Below are 22788 nucleotides of genomic sequence, written 5' to 3'. Positions count from 1 at the left end.
TTTCATCCATTTAATTATAATACTACCTATCAGATAATAATATACCAAGTGGATATAAGGTCATTTATTTAACCACTCCCCTATTGTTAGACTTATCAGTTATTTCTATGTTCTCGCTTTTTAAAATTTATTTATTTATTCATGAGAGACACACACAGAGAGAGGCAGAGACACAGGCAGAGGGAGAAACAGTCTCCATGCAAGGAGCCCGACGCGGGACTCTTATCCCAGGTCTCCAGGATCATGCCCTAGGCTGAAGGCGGCACTAAACCGCTGAGCCACCGGGCCTGCCCTGTTCTAGCTTTTATAAATACTGCAGTGGACATATTTATGCATATCTTTTCATATGTAGGATTATTTCCTTAGATATGACCCTAACAATGGTAAAACTGGAGGAAGAGGAATTAAGATTTTAAGACTTACACTGTCTCTGTGCCTTGTTTTTTTTTAAAGATTTTATTTATTTGGGATCCCTGGGTGGCGCAGCGGTTTGGCGCCTGCCTTTGGCCCAGGGCGCGATCCTGGAGACCCGGGATCGAATCCCACATCGGGCTCCCGGTGCATGGAGCCTGCTTCTCCCTCTGCCTGTGTCTCTGCCTCTCTCTCTCTCTCTCTGTGACTATCATAAATAAATAAAAAAAAATTTAAAAAAAAAAAAAATAAAGATTTTATTTATTTATTCATGAGAGACAGAGAGAGAGAGAGGCAGAGACAGGGGCAGAGGGAGAAGCAGGGAGGGAGGGAAGGAGGGAGGGAGGGAGGGAAGGAGCATGCAGGGAGCATGCAGGGAGCCTGGTGGGACTCGATCCTGGGTTTCCAGGATCATGCCCTGGGCTGAAGGCAGGTGCCAAACTGCTGAGCCACCCAGGGATCCCCTGTCTGTGTGTCTTTATCTATGCTGTCCCCTTTGCCTAAAATGCCCTGCCCTTCAGTCAGCTCTGTGTCCAGAGGCTATGTGTGCTACAAAGACCACTCAAATCACTTCTGTCGTGAAGCTAGCTTTCCTTAATCCCCATAGCGAGAAGTAAGGTTTCTTTCTCTGTATATACTGTGTTTACATTCCTTATAGCTAATAAATAATAATAATAATAATAATAATAATAATAATAATAATGACAACAACTACATTGTATTGCATACATCTTACCCAGTGCCATGCCCTGTGCTAGGCAACCCTATGAAGGAGGTTCCATTATTACTCTCATTTTACAAATGGGCAAATGAGGGCTCCAAGAGTTCATCCAACTGCTCAGTCAGTCAGTATTTACTGGGTACCTTTCTAGGTGCTGTGGGGGATACAAAGAGGAAATTGAGGCTCAGAGAAATTAAGTGACCAGCTCGAAGTCATACCACCAGTAAGAGGCAGAATTTATACCTAAACTCAGATCAAGAAAATGTGATCAATCAGATAAAGAAGCCCTTTACAGCTCAGGAGAAGAGATGTGTAGAAATGTAACAGGGAATGGAAGGAGAATGGGGAATAGAGTGGAAGGAGTGTGGGGTTTGAGTCTTGGCTCTACCAATCACCAGTTGTATGATCTTAGACAATTTATTTTACCTTTCTTCACCTTATTCGGCAACAAAGATAGGGCTTATTTCATGGGGTGAAGATGAGATGGATTAAAACAAAGAGAGTGCGATGCTACTGAGTATTTGGTACTGTGATGATTCTGAGAAAGTGTCACAGAAGAGGTGAATTCTGAGCATGACTCTGGAAGATGGGTAGGACTTGAACAAAGTTCTGGCCAGAGGTAGCAGGATGAAGACATGAATGGAGGTGAGAATAAGCAGGATGGTCTGTCTGGAATGCAAGGGATAAATATGGTTGAGGTCCACTCTCAGGGGATCTAGAACTAATCCACGTTTGACCACCACACGGTCAGCTCGGATTTAGCTGTGCTGCAGTCACAGGTGGCCCTAGCACCTCAGTGGCCTACCACAGCAGTGGGTTAGTTCTTATTCTTACTCACGTGAACATCCATAGCGGGCCAGTTCTATCTCTGCTCCACATCAATGTCCCTCTCGGACTCAGGATCCAGGCTGACAGAGCAGCCCCCATCTGGGACTCTGTTAGTCTCCTGGCAGAGAGAAGGGACATGGAGAATCACAAGCGGACTCAGAAGTGACACATGCCACTTATGCCCACATTTCAATGGACAAAGCAAGTCCAAGCCAAACCTTCATGTTATTAGGGCAGGAAAGTGTAACCTGTCCCTGGGGAGGGGCACCAACTATTCCAAATGGTAACATACAATCTACCACAGCCACAGTCTACTCCAGGTGTAGTGGCTCTGGGCAGGCCCTTTTACTTCTTGGGCCTGTGTCCTCATTCCTAAAAACGATTCCTAAGACGATTCAAAGAAATATGGAATGTAAGAACATTTCGTATAGACAAATACAAATATTATCATTATTGTTACTTAGAAAGAAGCGTGAGGAGGTAGGTCAGGGCCAGCTTGTAGAAGACCGAATGCTAGCCAAGGGACTCTCTTCAGGAGGCCACCAAGTGTCTGAACAGGACAGACAAATCCTAGTTAATAGAGTGCCAGACCACAGGGTGTGATGCAGTAAGGTACGCTTGCCTCCTTGACATCCGACCACAATCTTGCTTCCTTCAATCAAGAAAATGTCCCTGCCCTTTCAATTCATTCCAGCTCTCCCTGGTCAAGCCCCAAAACAAACACACACATGCACAGTCTAGGCAAGCTCCACAGTCAGTGTATGACCTGTGTGCTCAGCAGGGGCAGGGGGCTAAAGCCGGCCTGGCATGGTGCTTGTCCTCATCTCTGCTCAGGGTCCCTTCTAGACACCCACTTACAAGGGTAATGAGATTCCCAAATGCTTATTGAAAGGGAAATTAATTCCACTGCCAATGCAACCACACGGAGGTTATAACCCTGCTGAGAGCAGGCGAGGCTGTCTGTGCTTCTTGGTCTCTTTGTAGGTGTTGCCCAAAGCAGCAGCAAAAAGCTCACAGCTGGCTCCTCGTGCACAAAGCCTCAGTTTTAATTTGATGGTTGCATTTCGGTTGAATTTTTCCTTTCCTTAAAAGCACCTAGGATTTTCGAAAGGCAAGTATCAAGGCTCTGGAAGTTAGGGTGGTCGGGATCCAAGAGTGAGGATGGATGTCTTGGGGAACCCCTGGCCTAGACTGGTGAAGCCTGGAGACTAGACGTAGCCCAAAGAAGCAGCTCACTTTTCCTCCCTCCTCTCCCCTCAAGGGCTTCTTTGTGGAGAGAGGCAGAGGCTGAGCATCTGCTCCGAAGCCACAGTGCCCGTCAAATACTGCTCCCCATGTGGCCTTGGGCAAGTCACTCATGCTATTGCTTTACCTACAAGAGGTGGACCCAGTGAGTTAATACATATGCCACTTAGCACAATGCATGGCACATCCGGTAAGTGTGAACTACTACGGATCAAACAGGTTCTTGAAACTCAACTCCCAGGGTGAGAGTTACTTACTCCATAAGTAAGGAACAGTCATTGTGCTTTGCCGTTAAGGGTCCTTCTGTGCCAAAGTAAGGGCAGCCTTGAGACGGAATCCACCCTTGGTCGAATTTCTCCCATGAGACTCTATCATGAACCCAAGGTCAGGTGGGAAGGAAGGTCCCTCCTCATGGGCTTTCTCGGGCTCACACACCCATCGCTTCCACAGATACCGTCCTGGCCTTCCAGAACCCAGGCAGCCTACAGCCTAGGGAGGCAGTGCCACACCAAAACCCTATGGGCCTGGGCATTTCAGAACGGCTAAAGCATCTTCTCAAGCTCAGCTTATCCCAAGGGGACTCACCAGGTGTAGTGCCAGCTGCCTCTAAGTCCTCATTGCTTACAGCCTGGGGAGGGCAGAGTTGATGGCACCGGTGAGAAGAAGCCACAGACAGGAGGGAGATCTGGTTGGTACGGAGTGTGATGGGTCACTGGCAGGGCCTGGGCCAGGCCCACCAGCCATGTATCAGACATTCTCACCCGGAAATCATTCTGGCTCAAGGCACAGCCACCCTCCCCTCAGTCACTTCCCATAGTTCGGTAGGGGGTCTCAATCCCCCACAAGCATGAACTGCAGGGTCAGCACAGGGCAGACAGAAGGCCTCAGACGGGATTCAGGGCAGAGTCCAAGCTCCCAGGGCTGAGTGGGCATTATGTGTGGCCTTTGGCAAAACATTTTACTGTTCTGGGACTCAGTTTCTTTATTTGTAAAACAAAGGGATGATTTCAAAGGTCCCTTCCAGCTCTAACATAAAATCCTTCAAGAAATGTGCTATTAAATAAATTAGGCTTTATTAGGTTCAAGCACATACTTGTTTTATTACTTTTAAGTCATTCAAATTAGATTCAAATTAGGTTAACCAAGTGTTGCCCTCCAGAGAGCCAGGGGCTGGCGTCAATGATGAGATAAGAATAATTCATCGCCTCTTATCAATCAGCAGCCCCTAAATGGGTGCTTCAAAAGTGCTTGAGTATGCTTGAAAGCACTAAGTTTCTGTAATTTAAATATTCTCCCTTTAATCTTATTCACATCTTTCATTTGCTTAGCAAAATCTTTTTTTTTTTTTCTTTTTTCTTTTTTTTTTTTTCCCCTGTAGTCAGCAGGAGGGGAAACATCCTGGCTACTGTCAAAGTGATTGCAAATTCCCAGGCAGGACGGCCTTCTGTAGGCTTGGCTGAAGCAGGAAAATGGGGAAATCCCTCTTCTCCCTCCCAGGGGGAGCATCCCTGTGAGTCAACCCCATGGTGCTGGGCTGCTCGGCCCGTGAGTGGCAGGGCCACTAAGCAGCTCTCCATTTTTAAGATTCCAGTTACCTCCATCTGGCTTTTGGGGCCAGCAACAGCCAGTTGCCCTTCCCCATGAAGCCTGACTCCTCCCTGTGGCCAGCCCTGCTCGCCTGAGCTCGCTTTCAAGGGGTCTTGCTCTCTTGCCCTTTCTGCTTTTTTCTTCCCAACTGGGCCAACAGCCTCAAAAACAGAGGCATCTCCACGCTGGCCTGTAGTCAAGGAGGCTGGAAGGTGAGGGGAAAGCAAATCAGCCAGCCGCGATGGCCCTCAGCCCGTGGGAGGGCCTGTCACCTGGACAGCTGCCCCTCTGCCCGCCTCCAAAAGGAAGGAACTAATTCAGCCCTAAGGCACCGAGCGGAGTGAACACTTTGACCCACTTCTCCAGGGTGGGCCACGGCTGCTTCAGGAGGCAGTGAAAACACAGCCACGGTTCACCGTTTAACATGCTGAATGTTTATGGAAAAAACTAGAAAACCTGGATTCTGAACCTCCAGGCACCAGAGGTGACTTAGATACAGCTGAGCCCTGGTGGTGGGCAGAGTCCACAGGGAGACCAGGCTGGGCCCTTCCAGCAGCTTCTCGGGGGGGGGGGGGGGGGGGGGGGGGCTTCAGCAACATCAACCACTTCCTTTCACAGGGAGCAAAAGGCCTAGTCTAGTTATTAACACAACATCACTTCTGGGCTCCAGGCTTCCAGGTGTTCTCTCTTTCTCCTCTTAGCCTCCATCCCTGGAGCAGATGATAAAGAGGTTTCTAAAGAGTTAAAGATGCTGGGGCCACCTTGCATCTTTGAGTAGCCAGCGTCTCCCGAGGACTAAGGAAACATCCGTAAGAATCCTGGCATTCACTGGCTTATGAAATGAATATATGACATAGTCGTTACCAAAATTTACAAATGAAAACTTCTCTAGAATCCCCTTACCCACGGATAGCCACTGATAACATTTCGTTGTACATCTTTCTCTCTCTTTTTTTAAAGATTTTATTTATTCATGAGAGACAGAGAGAGAGAGAGGCAGAGACACAGGCAGAGGGAGAAGCAGGCTCCATGCAAGGAGCACGACGTGGGACTTGATCCCGGGTCTCCAGGATCAGGCCCTGGGCCAAAGGCGGCGGTAAACTGCTGAGCCACCCGGGCTGCCCAAAGTTGTTCATTTATAGTGTTTCTTATAATACCCACCACTCCCCCTTTTGGAGAGAGATAAAGATAGAGCTAGAGTTAAAGCGAGAGGGAGAGAGAGAAGACAAATGTCCAAAAATAGAAGCTTGGCGAGATGAAATTAGGATTTCCCTACAGAATGGAAAGGCACACCACTGCTGAAGGCTGTAGGTTGACAGAAGAAGGTGTTTACAATATATCACCATGTCAAAGCCTTCAAAACCCTTACATGCCCCAAACATCTATTGTACTCAAAAACAAATCTCTCTAGAAGATATATAAATCAACGCATAGAAAAGCAACTGGAGAATCTCATATCCAAAAGCAAAAAGACTTTATCTCTAGGGGGTAGAAATGCAGGTGATTTGTGCGTGTGCGTGAGGGAATATGTTTTTCACATTCTGCACTGAGCATGTGTTATTTTTATAATTAGTTGACATATTTTGATGACATATTATTCTTTAAATAAACAAATTGTTTACATCAGGATTTTTTTTTTTTAATTAAATAACCAGAAACTAAAGCTCCTGCATCATCTAGGTTCTGGAGGTAAATTCCTAAGTCTGTTTTTCTCCTGAGCTTTTTTCCTCAGCAGAAGCACATTTCTTAGTCTCTTTCCCATGTCACCTAGGCAGGTGGCCCTGACATTTAAGAGAACAACCATACAGTGTCAGGGAGCACCCTCTAACCTACCCTACTCCCAGTACCTGCTGAGTCAGGCATTTGGGCCAGTCGGGAACTGCCTCCATCACAGCAGCCGTATACCAAGAGTTTGAAGAGTTTGCTCTATTTGCAGATTCCCATGCTGCCATGGACACTCTTCTGAGCTCTCAGCTGGAGTCTGAGTATCAAGCTAGGGGAATCCCCAGAGTGTTGTGTAAGGACACCACGTCCCCTTCCTGGCTCACGCAGCCACAGAGACCCCGAAAACCTGCAATGGGCCTCAGACACCCACCAGGTCTGATCCTCCCCAGAAGCCCTTTTCTCTACTTCAGACATAGTTAAAACCAGCTCTGTGGCCTGAATGTGGAGGTGTCATGCAACAAGTCTTGTCACATAGATCCCTGATCCTTGGTGACCTCCAAAGCAGCAAAGTGCAAATTGCTATGTATTCAAACTGCTATTTGATTATGTTGAAACCCAGTGGCCGAACTCAGAGAGAACAGTCTTTATGGTGGGTAAGAACTTCCTGTCAAGGGCAGTTAATTTTAATTTTTCCACTGAGCTCAACCTCAAAGTGAGGTTGGTTGCTACTCAGCAAGATGGACTGCATTAGCAGAGGTTTTAATTGAGCGCAGATCTATGTCCCAAAAGCAAAATGTTGTATACATACTTTGGGACAAGAAGAGAAATGAAAAACAGGTCTTTCTGAAGAAATATTGAAAGCAGAATGTAGTCCATGGTCAGGATGGCAGCACCAAAGACCAGCTGGGGGGCTTGGTGGAACTCTCCACCATCCTATGGCTCAGTTCCAATGGGCTGTTTGCAAATGTTTCTAAAAGCTCAATGCCTGTGTTTGGGTCTCTCTTTCCCAAACACTGGACTCCATCGTCGCTCCTCTCATGACCAGGAAACCAGCGACAGATATGTGGCCCTTGGCCAAGGGGCCATGCATATGTTTCCTACTGCAAGGCTCCTTTTGGCCCAAGATACTGATCAATGTTGGCATTCAGTATGGTCCCTCTGTCTACATCCTTTTACCAGTGACCTTGAGATGAGCCCTTAGCTGGAGCACAATGCCACTTCTGGCCTCTTATCATTCTGGTTCCAGAACCCTTGTCATCTTTGTCCTGAGCTGTAGAACTGGTCTTTGTGCTGTTGAGGGGTGATGGTGTCCTAAAACCTAGTTAGGATCACCCCTCCTCAAACACTATCAAAAACTGTCCTTGAGGGACGCCTGGGTGGCTCAGTGGTTGAGCGTCTGCCTTTGGCTCAGGGCGTGATCCTGGTGACCTGGGATCGAGTCCCACGTCGGGCTCCCCGCACGGAGCCTGCTTCTCCCTCTGTCTGTGTCTCTGCCTCTCTCTCTGTGTCTCTCATGAATAAATAAATAAAATCTTAAAAACAAAACAAAACAACTGTCCTTGAGCCCTCCAAATACAGATCCAAGCACTTTCCTGATCCAACCCCACACTTCCTCTCCAGATCTTTCCTCTCCTCTCACACCCTATGCTCTGGCCCAAACCAGCTTCCTCCTCCCTGCCCCCTGAGCAATCCATCAGCAAGCCCTGCTGTGACCCCACCTGCTCCAAGCAGCTTCCTCTCTTGGCTGTACAACTGCAACAGCCTCCAACAGAGCTCCCTGCTTCTATTTTTTCCCTGCTCCACTCCCTCTCCACACATCTACAGACTGATATTTTACAAAATAAACAATGCTCATCCCTTCCTTAAAATCCTCTGTAGCATTGGGCTTTCTACCACACTTACAGTAAGATGCAAGCTCTCCCCTGTGGGCCCACAGGGCCTCCCATGACCCGGCCCCTGCCTACCTTTCCAATGTGCCCTTGTACCACTACCCCCCTTGCCACTACAGCCACACTTGTTTGCATTCTCAGCACTTGCTGTATCCTCGACCTGGATGAAACATTTTTCTTTCAACTCTTCCTCTGGCTAGCTCCTCATCCCTCAGTCTTAGCATAAATACTACTGCCCAGCAAGGCCTTCCCTGACCACCTTACCTAAAGCAGGGCCACAGTTGTTCAGCACAGCTCTTACTGCCATCTGAAATTATCTTGTTTATTTGTTTGGTGTTTATTTGCTCTCCCCGTGAGAATCCATGCTTCCCAAGGGACCTTGACTGACCTGTTCACTGTGGCATCATCAGCACCCAGGACAGTGCCTGGCACACACTAGATTCTAAGTCATTATTTGTGATAAATGATTGATTATGGGAAGAAATAAACGTTTCCTGAAAGGCCCTCATTATCTCCAGCCTCCACCCTTTGAGTTGTGCTATTTCCTTGCCCTTGCCTTCCTCTTCTCCTCCATCACCAAGAGCTGACATTTGTAGTAAGGCAAACTCAAAGGGCCCTCCCCCAGTCTCCCCTGGCCTCTCTGGACAGAAATAACTCCTGCTTCCTCTGACAACCTACCTCTGCCCTATATTCCAAGGCCACCTTCTTCAACATGACTTTATTCTTTGTTCCTGTAAATTCTTGCCTAGATAGATAAGGCTATAAATCAGAAAATAACTTCACTGTTGGCTCCAGGCACTTGCTGACATCAACTCAAACAATAGACAGCTCAAATACCTCTCCTCAGAAAAATGCTTTGCCCAACTAGGCAAGGATTCACTCATCAAAGCAAGGGGTTCTACATGGTGTTCACCACCCCTGTGAACATCGATGTCAAGAATTTTGCCCATCTCCATCAAATCCTTGCACTGAAACGGCATCTTAAAGATTATTTATTTATTTATTTATTTATTCATTTATGATAGACAGAGAGAGAGAGAGAGAGGCAGAGACACAGGCAGAGGGAGAAGCAGGCTCCATGCTGGGAGCCGGATGTGGGACTCGATCCCGGGACTCCAGGATCCCGCTCTGGGCCAAAGGCAGGTGCTAAACCACTGAGCCACCTGGGGATCCCTGAAATGGCATCTTAAAGCATTCATTTGAGCCCCAACCCCCCAACCCCTATAAATATCTGGAAAGTTCAGAGGAGAGGCCTACTTTAAAGCTGAGATGAGGGCAGCCCGGGTGGCTCAGCGGTTTAGGGCCACCTGCAGCCCAGGGCGTGATCCTGGAGACCCGGGATCGAGTCCCACATCCGGCTCCCTGCATGGAGCCTGCTTCTCCCTCTGCCTGTGTGTCTACCTCTCTGTCTCTCTCATGAAAAATAAATAAAATCCTAAAAAAATAAAGGTGAGATGAACGGGTAACTCTGTGACTTTTTAGGGCTAGTGATAGTGTCTAGCACCAAGGGTTCTGTCTTTGGTGAACTATGGGAGAATGAATGGGCCGATGAGTAGCTCACCTCCCGCACGCTCCATCCTCTTGCTTCTCAAAGTGGCGGCACCAGGAGCTCGGGAAGAGCGGGGCCCCGGACTAGGGAAGGCCTTCATTTCGGTGACCAGGCCTTACCTGGGAACTGATGGCGGAAACCCGGGGTGGAGGGACGCCTGGGTGGCTCAGTGGTTGAGCATCTGCCTTTGGCTCAGGGCGTGATCTTGAGACCCGGGATCAAATCCCGTATCAGGCTCCCTGCACGGAGCCTGCTCCTCCCTCTGCCTGTGTCTTCTCCCTCTGTCCTGTGTTTCTGTCTCTCATGAATAAATAAATAAAATCTTGAAAGAAAGAAAGAAAGAAAGAAAGAAAGAAAGAGAAAGAAAGAAAGAAACCCGGGGCAGGGCAGCCGCCGCGTCCCCCCCAGATCCAGGCCAAGGCAGCGCCCGGCCAACCAGCGCCCCCCCCACCTCCTCCCCCGCCCAGGGCGACCGCACTGGACCGCTACGGGCTGCAGAAGGCGGGCTTCACGCACGTGCTCAACGCCGCCCACGGCCGCTGGAACGTGGACACTGGGCCCGACTACTACCGGGACATGGCCATCGAATACCACGGCGTGGAGGCCGACGACGTGCCCACCTTCGACCTCAGCGTCTTCTTCTACCCGGCGGCCGCCTTCATCGACGCCGCGCTCAGCCGCGACCACAGTAAGAGACCCGCCACCCCTGGGAGTTCAGCCCCAAGCAGCCGCCTGAGGCCCCGCCCCCGCCCCGCGAGGCCCCGCCCCTCGCCCTGGCCCCGCCCCCGCCCCGCGAGGCCCCGCCCCTCGCCCTGGCCCCGCCCCCGCCCCACGAGGCCCCGCCCCTCGTCTTGGCCCCGCCCCTCACCTTGGCGCGAGCCGGGACCTGGGCACCGTCACCGCTGGTTCTGCTGGGTGTGTGTGTGGCTGAGCTGGGACCGTGAGCCCCAGGAGGCTGGGAGCCACACAGAGCGCGCTGCTGCTGGGGTCCGGGCCCCCGGCTGCCGCTGTGGGGAGTGGGGATCGGGAGGGTTCAGGGGAAAGGCCTTTGGCCTGAATCCCAATTCCTTAAGGCTCATCAGCGATCCTCGAACAGCAGGACCGTCTGGATGGCCTCAAAGCTGGGACTGCAGCCCAGACGCTAATTGTGCCTGGGCCCAGACCTGACTAACCGCTAGGGGCTTCAGTGCCAGAAAACCTTCAGGGAGCTGACTTGACTGGGAATCCATGGAGAGACTTCGGAATCTCCCGCCAGCCAACCGAGCCCGCGGCCTCCCCGAACCCTGCCTCTGCACCCACCCCTGCCCCCAGATACACACAGTCTAGTGAGGCCTCCTAGAGAAAGCTGACAACCTAGCCTTCTGAACGGCGAACTGTATTTGAGAATCTGAGTTTTGCATCTGTGATGTCCAAATTTCCCAAGGCTAATTATCCATTTTTAAAGTCACAGGGCTAGTCCTTGCACTCAAAATGCAGTGTTAGCTGGTCTAATCTGGGTAAAGGCTACAAGGCTCTTTTGGAGAGAAGGGCATGGCTTAGGTCTGCATTGGCGTAAAACAGTGTGCAGTTATTGCTGCAAGGGGGTGTTTCAGGGCATTTCATAGAGGAAACTTCCAGAGGAACTTCAACTCCCTAATCTGTGCTCTGACTTTAGGCCCATGTGTCATACCCCTTTCTGGGGTCATTGCACAATTCAGTGTGTCCAGTTACTGAAAGCCTTTCTTGCCACAAGAGGCTGGGATTAGGAGGCTCAGTGATTGGCTGACCCGCCTGCCTCAGGAACTTGCGGGCTGTAGCTGGGCATAAGTCGAGTCCCAGACCTTGATGGCCATCCCTCCATGGCCTGAGTCCCTGAGCTAGCTGGCCCCACAGCTAGGCACCAACAATTTGTCATTATTTTGGTTCAGAAAGCAATGTCACAATGAAAAGAAAAAAAAAAAACCTCACAGAACCAAAGTGCTTATATTAGGGGATGCCTCATTTCAAAGTCATGCTTTTATGAGGTTATTTATGGACCATCTCTTGCATTTATGCACATTATGGGTTTCTTAGCAGTATCAAAAAGCAATGGGACTCAGACTCATCAACATGAGGAAAAATTCTCCTCAGATTATTTGAAGTTAACTGAAAACGTATTTGACAAGAAAAAAACACAAAGCTGCAACAACCCAGTCCTTCAGTTTCTGTTTAATGTACTCTTTCGCCATTACTGTATCTTCAAACTTTCTCTTAATGGAAGGGGTCTGGCAGGCTTTGGAGAAGACAGGGCGGGGTTCAAATTCACGCCATATAACTTACTAACAATGTGATTTCTCTAAGCCTTGCTTTCTCCATCTAGTGATGAAAATATTTACCTTGAAAGGTTATAATGAGGATCAGCGGCAACCCACATGGAGCACTTAGCACAGAACCTGGTGCACAGCGGGTTCTCAGATGTGTTTGATAAAGAGAGGTCATGCACCATGAAACACATAACCACACTAGCATGTGTGCATCATCATAATAAAGTTTCCAATCCGAAAAGAGGAAAAAAAAAAAAAAGGAAAAAAGACATTCCAACTTTGAACTCGCACAATAGACTCCCATGACAGCTTGTTTCCAGTTCCTGGCACACCATTTTAGCGTCTTTCCCCTCTCTGCTGAAATGGGAAAGAATGGGGGCTCTCCAGTCATGTTTAGGACTGGCCAGATCACAGAACAGCGATATGGAGATGTCCTGACTATTAGACCATGTGTTCAAAAGCACCTAGAAAAGAAGAAAGGGTGAAGGGAGAAAAGTATATGCCCAGGCCAGAGAACGTGCAGGGGATAGAATCGGTGGGCAGGGGTGTGGGACCAGACAGTTGGCTGGGGGAAGGGGAGCAGGATAGGACCCCATTGCCAGGGAGGAGGCTGGGGTCCCTTCTCAATGCCCTTTGCACTTGAATATCCACAAGTCTGGGGCTCAAATCAAATGCAAACCCTGCAGAACCTGGCGGGGAATGTAAACAAATGAAGTGGGCTGTGGGGAAGGCATGGGGTGTGGGTGGGGAGTGCCTATAGCCAAGTCAAGAGCCCCCTATACTCTCCAAGGGGGCAGCTGCTACTCAGTCTCAGCCAACATGTGTCTTGTGAGAATCAGTGCAGATGTAGAGCTGATTTTTCAGGAAAAGTCTTCAATCCTGGATTTTAATGTGAAATTGCCTAATTTTTAAGTGCTGGCAACACACTGAACATGTCTTAAAATGCTGCAAAGGCCAAACAGAAGAAGCCCAATGGCTGTCAGTTTGTCACCTATGCTGAGTAGTCAGAGTAACAAAATAAAATACTCATTGGTCCAGCGATGGCATGGCCACAGACTCCATCCAGTGGGGTTGGCATGTGCTCAGCCTTCATGCCACATGCACACACGCAGTGGACACATGATGTCTAGTCACTCACTGGAAATCCAGGGGACGCTACTATAGCATATTAGAGCCAGGCTCCCTCATATGTTTCTTATTATACTCTTGATGTAAGAGGTGTTGATGGACAGTCTGGCCCTAAGGCAAGGCATCTCTCTCTCCCCTCTCGTCTTTCCTGTTCTTTCCTTGGCTAGTTCCAGCCAAGTGTACGCTCTTTCCCACTGCTGCCCCTCACATCCAGTCTTGTTTACTCTTGCTGGAAAGCCTTCCTTGTGGTGCTGTTAGAGCTGTTCCTGTGGCCTGTAGTGAGCCCCGAGGGACCCACTCCTACCCCTATCCTACCCTGACCCATCTCTTCCGAAAGGACTCCCCAGGCAACTCTAGTCACTCTTGAAAAGTCTCAGAAATAATCTAGTCCAGTGTCCCAGCCTGAGAGCTGGGGAAACAGAGGCCCAGAGAAGGCAAGTGATGTGCCCAGGTCACAGAGCTAATCAGAGGCCAGCAGGAATTCCTTCTGTCACTCAGGCCTCCCAGAAGAGTCCTTTGCCCTTTTTTTTGAGCATCCGGTGACTTTACTGTATAAGAGGTCACCAAAAATCAGGAAAGGTCAGGCACTCCAGCTGGTTATAAGATCTGAAGCAACTGAACGTGTCATTCTTCAGCAGAGAAAGAAGTACTGACAAAATACTGCCACGGAAACCCCATTTGGATGGCCTTAAGTGCTCCTGGCATGGCATCCTCAGAGGTGAAAGCAGTGTGGTTTTAATTTAAGAAATCCCAGGGCAGATACTGTGAGGCTCTAAAGATCAGATTTTTAGTATCACCGCTCTCCTTTTGTTCTTTCTTTCTTTTTCTTAAACGGTCCATAGCCTGCTTTTGAAGCCACCTTAAAATCTATTATGGATAAAGCAGGTATGAATAAATAAATGAAGTCTGCTTTTGAGCAGGAGCTTGGTTCTCTGGTACTTCTAAGCTTTCACCAGACCAGATTCTCAGGGTATTTTAAGGGGTCCCCCACCTCACTGCAGCACACACAGTCCTGCCCCTAGCAGTTCAAAATACAACATGCACCCCTTTTTCTCACCACTTCCAACATACCCAGAGCTGTTTTGGGAGAAGTAGGAACTCTGCCTTTGCACGCTGCTGATGAAGGTTCGGTGAGGGAGAGACAGGCAAAGAGTGACCCCCAAAACCAAGGAAGGAGGTCGCTTGTGAGAGTATGCACCTGGCAGGGGCGGGGTTGAGTTGAGGGTGGGTGGTGGTAGGGTTGATGGGTTAACAGGCTTGGCCTGTATATCTGATTTGAGTGACAGGGGCCTATCTTTTGGTCACCAGCGATAATATGCAATTGGGGAGCAGCAGAGCTTCTGGATACGGGTCTTCTTTATAAGATTGTGGGAGTTCACCTTCTGGTAAAGGCTAAGGGGAACTGTTTCACTGAAATCACCATTTTTGAAACATAGACTGAGACTTATCAGTGTGCCATCAAGTCAATTGAGTGGCTGCAAACAGCATTCCTTTTAAGAAAATGAACAGATTAGAAAAGAATTGAGGGGCACCTGGGTGGCTCGGCAGTTGGGTGTCTGGCTTCGGCTCAGGTCGTGACCCTGGGTCCCAGGATCGAGTCCCTCATCGGGCTCCCCTGCCTGTGTCTCTGCCTCTCCCTCTCTGGGTCTCATGAAGAAATAAATAAAACCGTAGAAAAAGGAAAACAGAGAAGACTTGAAAATATCGGCATGTGCTGTATGTAGTAGAAGTTCGTGTTACCTGGTGGAACTTCTGTCTGCTGTCCACACACCTGGGAGCCACGCGGCATGTCCGAGCTCTGAGTCTGGCATCGGGTGGCCCGGGCTGGCGTCACGGTTCGGTCACTTGCCAGCTGGGCAACTTGGACAGCCCACCTCTTCACACCTCCCCTCCGCAAGGATGATGATTCCATCGACCTCATCAGCGCGACGTGCCGATCGGCCTGCGGTGAAATATGGAAAATGCGCGTGGAAGCTATGGGGGTGAGGTGAGGCTCTGGACGCGTCAGCTGCGAACTGCACGTTGTGCTTGCTGGGGGCACGCAGCCCAATATGCAACTGGGGAGCAGCAGAGATTCTGGATACGGGTCTTCTTTATGAGATTGTGGGAGTTCGCCTTTTGGTAAAGGCTAAGGGCAACGGTCTCACTGAAATCACCATTTTTGAAACATAGACTGAGACTTATCAGTGTGCCATCAAGTCAATTGAGTGGCTGCAAACAGCATTCCTTTTAAGAAAATGAACAGATTAGGAAAGAACTGAGGGGCCCCCGGGTGGCTCAGCGGTTGGGCGTCTGGCTTGGGCCCAAGGCATCGGCCTAGAAGGGCCAACGCAGGGGGACGCGGCTGCCAGCGCTCAGGCCCCGGCCCGGCTGGGGTCACACAGGGAGCCTCCCCGAGTCCCTGGGGTGGGCCGAGCCAGGGCCCGTCCGGGGGCACCCACCGCGCTCAAGGGCTGGCGGCCGAGCCCCTCCGGCTCCCTCTGGCCTTCATCTCCCCTCCTCCCGCTTAACAGACTTCAGGCTCCCCGAAGACTTAATGAACTACAGCTTTCGTCTGTTTCGAGCGTTTAGTCATGACAGAAAGAATTACCCTTTTGGCCAGGAGAGGAAGAAACGCTTTAGTTATCAGCAGAGCTGGCGAGGGGCCCGGCGGCCTCCGGAACAGTCTGCGGGGATGGGAAGGCCGGAGGCACGTTCGGGGCCAGAGCGCGTCCCCCCAGGCCGCGGCCGCTTCTCGCCTCCCTTGAGGCCGAGGCGCGCCGAGAAGGCGGCCCAGCCAGGGGCGGGTGGCCGGGGGCAGCCCGGTCCGCTGTCAGGCTCCGGGAACCCAATGGGGGTAAGGTGAAGAGCTCCTTGGGAAGCGCCGCTCTGAGCCAGCCGTGCGTGTGGGGAGGCCGGAGCGGATCCTTGCTGCTGCGCGAGGGGCGCAGGCCTCCGGGGCAGGGCAGGCAAGAGGGGATCCCTGTGCCCGGAGCTCGGGCCTCCTGGGTTTCTCTCGCTGCCTGGGCTGCTGACCGTCACCACCGCCCGGGGCGCCATCCCCTGGCCCAGGGCAGGGGCTGGAGGTGGAGGGACACGGGGGAGCCATATCCACTCAGAAACGTTCTTTAGCAAGCTGTTCTCGTACCCTGCCGGTGTTCCCCGAGCCCTCTGACGTCCGTGAGTCCTTGTGGTCATCCTTCCAGCCTCAGGCCCGAGACGCGGGAATAGAGGCGTCCCTGGGGTCACGAGTCACACAGCGCAAGCGGCCCCAGCCATCTCGTCCCCAGCTGAGCCATCCCACGACGACAGGAGAGGACAACCACTGGGATGGCAGTGGTGGGGACACGCCGAGAGCTTAATCTTACCACTTCCTCTGTCTGCAGAGCACAGAGGCCAGTGGCCAGTACACAGAGGGCCTCAACAAGTTGCTTTAAAGTATTTCTGGGGCAGCCCCGGTGGCACAGCGGTTTAGCGCCGCCTGCAGCCCAGGGCGTGATCCTGGAGACCCGGGATGGAGTCCCACGTCGGGCTCCCTGCATGGAGCCTGCTTCTGTCTCTGCCTCTCTCTCTCTGCGCCTCTATGAATAAATAAAATCTTAAAAAAAAAAAAATTAAATAAAGTATTTCTGTTGATGGCACTTGCTTTATGGGCGACCTCTGGTATGACATTTCACCACTTGGAGCCCGTTTCCCATCCATAAAGGACGGATGATGATAATGAAGCTTGAAGGTTCTGTTAAGGATAAAATGAGATAAAGCACATTGGTGTACTGTGGGGCTCCAGGGCGTCACCAAATGCAGACATGAAGGATGCACAAGCTGCTTCGCATCGTGCTTCTCAGCTGGGCCCAGGTGATGCTACCTATGGTAGAGTCCAAAGGGAGTTTTTTGTTTGTAGAGATTTTTCAAGATCTCTGGTTCTCAAATTTGTTAGTCTCAGAACCCTTTGACACTCTTAAAAAGTATTGAAGTCTTCAAAGAGCTTTGGTTTGTGTAGGTTATATCTATCCATATTTACCCTACAAGAAATAAAAGCTGAAAAACTTAAGGATATTTAAAACTTAAAAACCCATCACATGTTAAAATAATAGCATGCTTTGATGAAAAATTCTATTTTATAAAATAAAGCTAGGGAGAAGAGGGGCATTATTTTGCTTTTTTTTTTCTTTGTCTCCAATCTCTTCAATGTGAGGCTTATTAGAATTCAGCTGGATTCTCATATCAGCTTCTGCATTTGATCTGTTGCAATATGTTGTTTTGGTTGACGTATATGAAGAAAATCCAGCCTCATTCAGGTATATAGTTGGAGAAGGGAGGGATATTTTTATTTTTGTTTTTTAGGGAGGGATATTTTAACAGCCATTTCAGATAATTGTGAATATTCTTCTTTAATACTACACCAAAACTTTACAAGTAATAGTTTTTTAAAGGCAAGCTGCGATCTGGAATCTGAAACCATATCAATAAACTTCAGACATACTCTGTTGGGGTGCCTGGCACTTTGAATGATTTTTTTTTTTTAAAGATTTTATTTATTTATTCATGATAGTCACAGAGAGAGAGAGAGAGGCAGAGACACAGGCAGAGGGAGAAGCAGACTCCATGCACCGGGAGCCCGACGTGGGATTCGATCCCAGGTCTCCAGGATCGCGCCCTGGGCCAAAGGCAGGCGCCAAACCGCTGCGCCACCCAGGGATCCCTGAATGATTTTTTTAATCCATGCATGATTTTGTAATATCCCACATTGGTCATTTGGAAAATATTTGTTCCTAAGTTATGTAGATCTTCCAAATGTTGACACTTTTCACTGTACATTATCAAAAGGACACATTTGTTAATATCACCACCAATCTTAAAAATCTAGAAGTATGAAAAAAAAATCTAGAAGTATGGGGAAACTGTCCACCTCAAAGTAATAGATATGAGTTTTCAAAAATTCTAATTTTTGCTCAAAAGCTTGCATTTTATTACTGGCAATGAATGCCATTGGTTGTTTTCTTTGAAATGAGAGGCTTACTTTGTTCATTTTTGAGACAAAGTCTGTCAAGTATCCACGTGTGAATTATTATGGTTTTTCTGTCATTTGTTCTTTTAGCTAAAAACAGTGTTTCCATGAAACAGTGGCTAATTCAGCTTGCAACTCAATCTCCCATGTGTTTTTTTCTTGAGATAACCATCTTACGTTGGTAGTTGGCCAAAGTGCTTTGTATGTATGTATGTACTATTTCATCACACAGAGTATTAAGTAGATGTGCAACCAAAGGCTGAAATTTGATAAAAATGATGTTTACTGCTTCATCAAGGATAATCTTAAGGGAAATTGCCATTCGTCTCCACCCCCAAGAGTGCATGGTGGTGAAGAATGCAATGATGACTAGTATAGCTTGGTGCCTCTTCTCCCTACTGCATTTCAGGTAAGATCCTGGTTCACTGTGTCATGGGCCGCAGCCGGTCAGCGACCTTGGTCCTGGCCTACCTGATGATTCACAAGAACATGACCCTGGTGGATGCCATTCAACAAGTGGCCAAGAACCGCTGTGTCCTACCCAACCGGGGCTTTCTGAAGCAGCTCCGGGAACTGGACAAGCAGCTGGTGCAACAGAGGCGACAGGCCGAGCACAGTGACAACAGTGAGAAGGCTGATGAGGAGCCGTAGGGCCTCTTGCAGGGCACGCAGAGACACTCGGGAACGGAGAAAGAAGTCCCAAAGAGCCCTGCCCTGTGGCTTGGGAGGGTGAAACCAAAGCTTGACTTCCTCCCATCTTAAACCTCCAGGTGTGTGCTGATGAACAGGGAGGATTCAAGGCTGCCTTCCGGATGAGCACTTGGCTTCACAGCAGAATGGAGCAGTCACTCAGCAGAATTGGTTACAGATGAGCACACAGTTCTGCACAAAGGCGCCTGTATTTTTTTATCTTTTTTTTTTTTTTTTTTTTTAAATCTGGTAAGATGGAAGCAGAAAAGGATTGGAAAATGTGTAGGCATTGTGCTGTGATTAAATGTGCTGGCTTTGTCTGAAAGTTATATTCTTAAAAAATAATTTTAAAATATAAGTTTTTTTTTTTTTTTTTTTCTAGCCTCGCAGAATAGCACCCTGGGGAGCTGTTTTAGAGGAGAGTTTGCACAGCTTATTAGTGGGTCCCCTCTCGGGAGCATCTGTACTTCCTTAGCAGCTCCCGCATCCTCCTTTCCACGGAATCGCCAGGCACGGGTCACCAGCCACAGACGCTGCTCCCTGCGAGGCCCTTTATTAGGGCTGGGGGTGGGGGTCCTGAGTCCCTGTGCAGAGGCCCCTGCCGTGTGTGCTTCCACCCTCCTCAGGAGCCAGGCCTCTTCAGGATCTTCTCCAGAGTTGCCTCGACCCAGAGAAGTTCAGGGAATTGCAGACAAGCGTGCTTGACTTTAGAATTTTGGAAAAAAGGAGGAGGCTACTACTTGAAGAAGCTCCTTTCCTTTGGATTCTAGTCAAAGCAGCACAGGCTTGTTTTCAGTCACACCGGAAAGTGTTTGCTGTTTAATGGGAGAGCAGGGCAGGTGAGCTGGGGTGTGGACTCTCCCCGCCCCTGAGAGCTAAGCCAGGCTTGGTGTGATTTTTCATTCTTTTTTTTTTTTAAGCTATTAAAAAAAAAGATTTTATTTACTTATTTGAGAGAGAGAGAGAGAGAGGGAGATAGTACAAACAGGGCGAGGGGCAGAGGGCGGAGGGAGTAGCAGGGAGCCCAATGCGGAGCTCGATCCCAGACTGCTGAGATCATGGCCGGATCTGAAGGCAGACGCTGAACCTACTGAGTCGCCCAGGCGCCCCTGTGTGACTTTCAGTCTGGAGGAGATAAAAGCAGGTGGCAACAAGCAGGTAGATGGCTTCTGGAACCAGGAGCCCTAAACTAGACAGGACCCAAAGAGAGGTGCTGATGGAGATGCCCGGGATTGAGGACCAGGAACCAAAACTGCCTGGAGAAAGCAAAGGCCTGTGGGAAAAATATGAAAAGGGGCCCAATGTCCAATTTGGTTGTCGTTTGCAGCAGGAAACCACATGAAGTTCTTCATGGAGGGAAGATAGTGTCCAGGGGCTCAGCAGCTTTGTAAAGCTACTCTGTGACTTTAGGTGGGCTGCCCTGATTTCGTACCGGGGGCGGGGAGGACTTGTGGCCTGGGCCCCTGTGGCTGCACCGGGCTTCCTGGGACTGCTCTGAGTCATCTTAGCCCAAGAGAAGTCAGGTCCTCGTGACGACTCAGATTGGAGTGTGAGGAGAGCTATTCTCAGGCTCCTGGGAAAGAGATACAGACCAAAAGGGGCTCTAAGATCACAGAGGTGCTTACAGGATCCCAATAACCCACTCAAAACTCATTTATCTCCCACATCCAGAGAGAAATTAATATTTCCACGTTAATGAAATATATTTTACACATAATATTATATTTACTACATAATAATAAATACTTACATTTAGATGAGTCCATTATGTAGGAAGGATGTAATGCTGGTAATCTCTTGAGCTTCTCTATGCCCTTCTATATGCTCCCACCCCTTTGTGCGGCTGTGAGTCCTACTGAGGATGGCAGAAGCAGAGTACTGATCTCTTCAAGATGGCTCCTGGGAGCCAGAGGGAGAAGAAAGTAGGAACAGAAAATTTTTGCAAAAACATTTCAAGTCTTCAGAGGTAAATTGTTTGGTCAAGTATTCACCAAGAACCTACCACATGCCAAAAAGCAAAAACAAAACGGCAGGTTGTAATCAAGTGCAATGAGGGAAACAGGTACTGAGGTGGACAACAGTTGCGGACTGGGCCGTCAAGACCTCTCTGAGGAGATGGGGTGAGCTGAAACTTGACGGATCACACTTTCCAAAGGGGAGGGAGCATTCTCGTTTGATCTAGATGATTCAGTTTCTTGCTTGGATATGGAGACCGGGTTGACTAGGGTAGAAATGTGGGAGAGGGCTGGAGATGACATTTTATCAGGTCTGTAAGACATACAAAAGGTGTCCCATGTCACTTGACCTTGAATCTAGAGGGAGCTTAGAGGAGTGTTCACAACTGCAGACATAATTCTAGGTGTTATGTGTACATTAGTGATGTTTGGCTCCCCATAGTACTGGGTGAGATGAGGAGAAGGAGCACCAGGCCTGAGCACTTCAACATCAATGTTTAGAGCTGGGCCTGGGTGGCAGGGGGAAATCCAGGAGCAGAGACAGGCAGAAGGAAAGCCAGGAGTGTGGAACTATGGGCACCTGGACGCAGAGAGGTTGAAGGTACTGCTTCCCCACCTAACAGTACTGGTACTCTTGAGTTTTGACTGTAGACCGTTGGAGACAATGCTGGCTTGCCCCAACCAAGTAAACTGTACTCGTATAGTACTTACCAGTTCCTAGAGCATCATGGATTTGCTAGCTAAGCCTTTGAATCAGAGCGATGACAACTTAGGGCCTTCTCAGAGTCAAGTGTTGTAGGAAGAGCTGCCATTTGGAGAACAGAGTTTGTTCCAGCTCACAAATTTTAGCCGAGCGAGTTTGAGCAATCAAGTTAGCTTCTTTGAGCCCAATCTCCTCTGTACGCTGGAGACAACTGCTCCATCTCCTGCACAGGGTGGGCGTGTGGATCCCGAGAAAGGGCTGTTTATGAGAGCCTGGTAACAATATCATTATTTCTAAAATAGAATGTCGGCAAGGAAGGCCAATGCCTTCACACCTGGGGAGGCACCACTCGAACTATTCAAAAGTTATGATCGACAGCTGATGACCACTTGAGACTCTTAGAAGGTAAAGGGAAGAACACATTACTGGGCTTAAAAAACATGGCTTGTTAATGAATCTCAACCTAACAATGACCCCATTTCAGTCCTAACAAATCCAAGTTCCTGTTTTCCAGGATCCTTGGCATCACGTTTAGGTTGGAATTGCTTTCTCTAGTGAGGATGGGTAAGTAAAGAATGTGCGGGGTGTTCTGAGGCCACCTCAGATCAGCAGTTTCTCTCCCCAGAGCCTTTCTGTTCTACCCATGAATGCCTGAGATGGGGGCTGGCAGAGGAGGTCCTGTCCCTGGCTCCCCTGCTGTCATTTGGAAGCCTGTGACACAGGAAGTCCCCAGGACTGTATTGAGATGCTGGTCTGGCAGGTCTGGGGCAGTGACTAGAACTTGCCCATGAGCTCCCCAGAGGACCAAGGGGCCGGAACCCCAGTGTCACACAGACCATAGGGTGTGATTAACAAGCCGTTGTGAAAGGGAAAACAGGGACATCTCCGTTCCCAAAGAACCTCAACAGAGGAGGGAAGAGACTACCTCTGGGAAGGTTTCAAGATGGAGCCTGTGGAAGCTTCCAGATCAGCTGATTAGCAGGCCCCCGCCCCAGCCCCCCGGCTCGGGCAGCCTCTTGCCTGACAGGCGCACCCACTGGGCTGCTAAGACCCTAGACGCTGCCGCACTGAGGCAGCTGTGGTTTCAAACAGGCGGCACACCGTCACCTCCGGCTCTGGAGGTGGTCATTCTATTCCCTTGGCAACCA

General features: G+C 49.3%; 1 protein-coding gene and 2 long non-coding RNA genes across 6 annotated transcripts in view; 1 reads left to right on the top strand and 2 right to left on the bottom strand.

Annotated features, from left to right (window-relative positions):
• Nucleotides 1-19311, top strand: part of DUSP29 (dual specificity phosphatase 29) — a 32953-nt gene extending 13642 nt beyond the window's left edge. For all 3 annotated transcript variants that reach the window (XM_077895106.1, XM_077895108.1, XM_077895107.1), the window contains exons 3-4: nt 10363-10583; nt 18702-19311. In XM_077895106.1, the coding sequence (XP_077751232.1) occupies nt 10363-10583; nt 18702-18943 (463 nt within the window). In that variant the 3' untranslated portion in view covers nt 18944-19311. The remainder of the gene's footprint in view (nt 1-10362; nt 10584-18701) is intronic.
• LOC144312397 (uncharacterized) lies at nt 762-10628 on the bottom strand. Of its 2 annotated transcripts, XR_013377856.1 has the most exons (4): nt 10516-10614; nt 3791-3890; nt 1971-2078; nt 762-1286 (listed from the first exon to the last, which is right to left on the bottom strand). It is a non-coding gene; the product is annotated as an uncharacterized LOC144312397 (long non-coding RNA). The 2 variants fall into 2 exon arrangements; XR_013377857.1 differs by lacking the exon at nt 3791-3890 and having other exon boundaries at nt 10516-10628.
• Nucleotides 12070-16418, bottom strand: LOC144312398 (uncharacterized). Its single transcript, XR_013377858.1, has 3 exons — nt 15896-16418; nt 15046-15247; nt 12070-12641 (listed from the first exon to the last, which is right to left on the bottom strand). It is a non-coding gene; the product is annotated as an uncharacterized LOC144312398 (long non-coding RNA).
• Nucleotides 19312-22788: the final 3477 nt, after the last annotated feature.

This window comes from Canis aureus, chromosome 4, assembly GCF_053574225.1.
Source record: "Canis aureus isolate CA01 chromosome 4, VMU_Caureus_v.1.0, whole genome shotgun sequence".
Lineage (NCBI taxonomy): Eukaryota > Metazoa > Chordata > Mammalia > Carnivora > Canidae > Canis > Canis aureus.
Note: the sequence above shows the minus strand (reverse complement) of the source record. Positions and strands in the feature narration are given on the sequence as shown.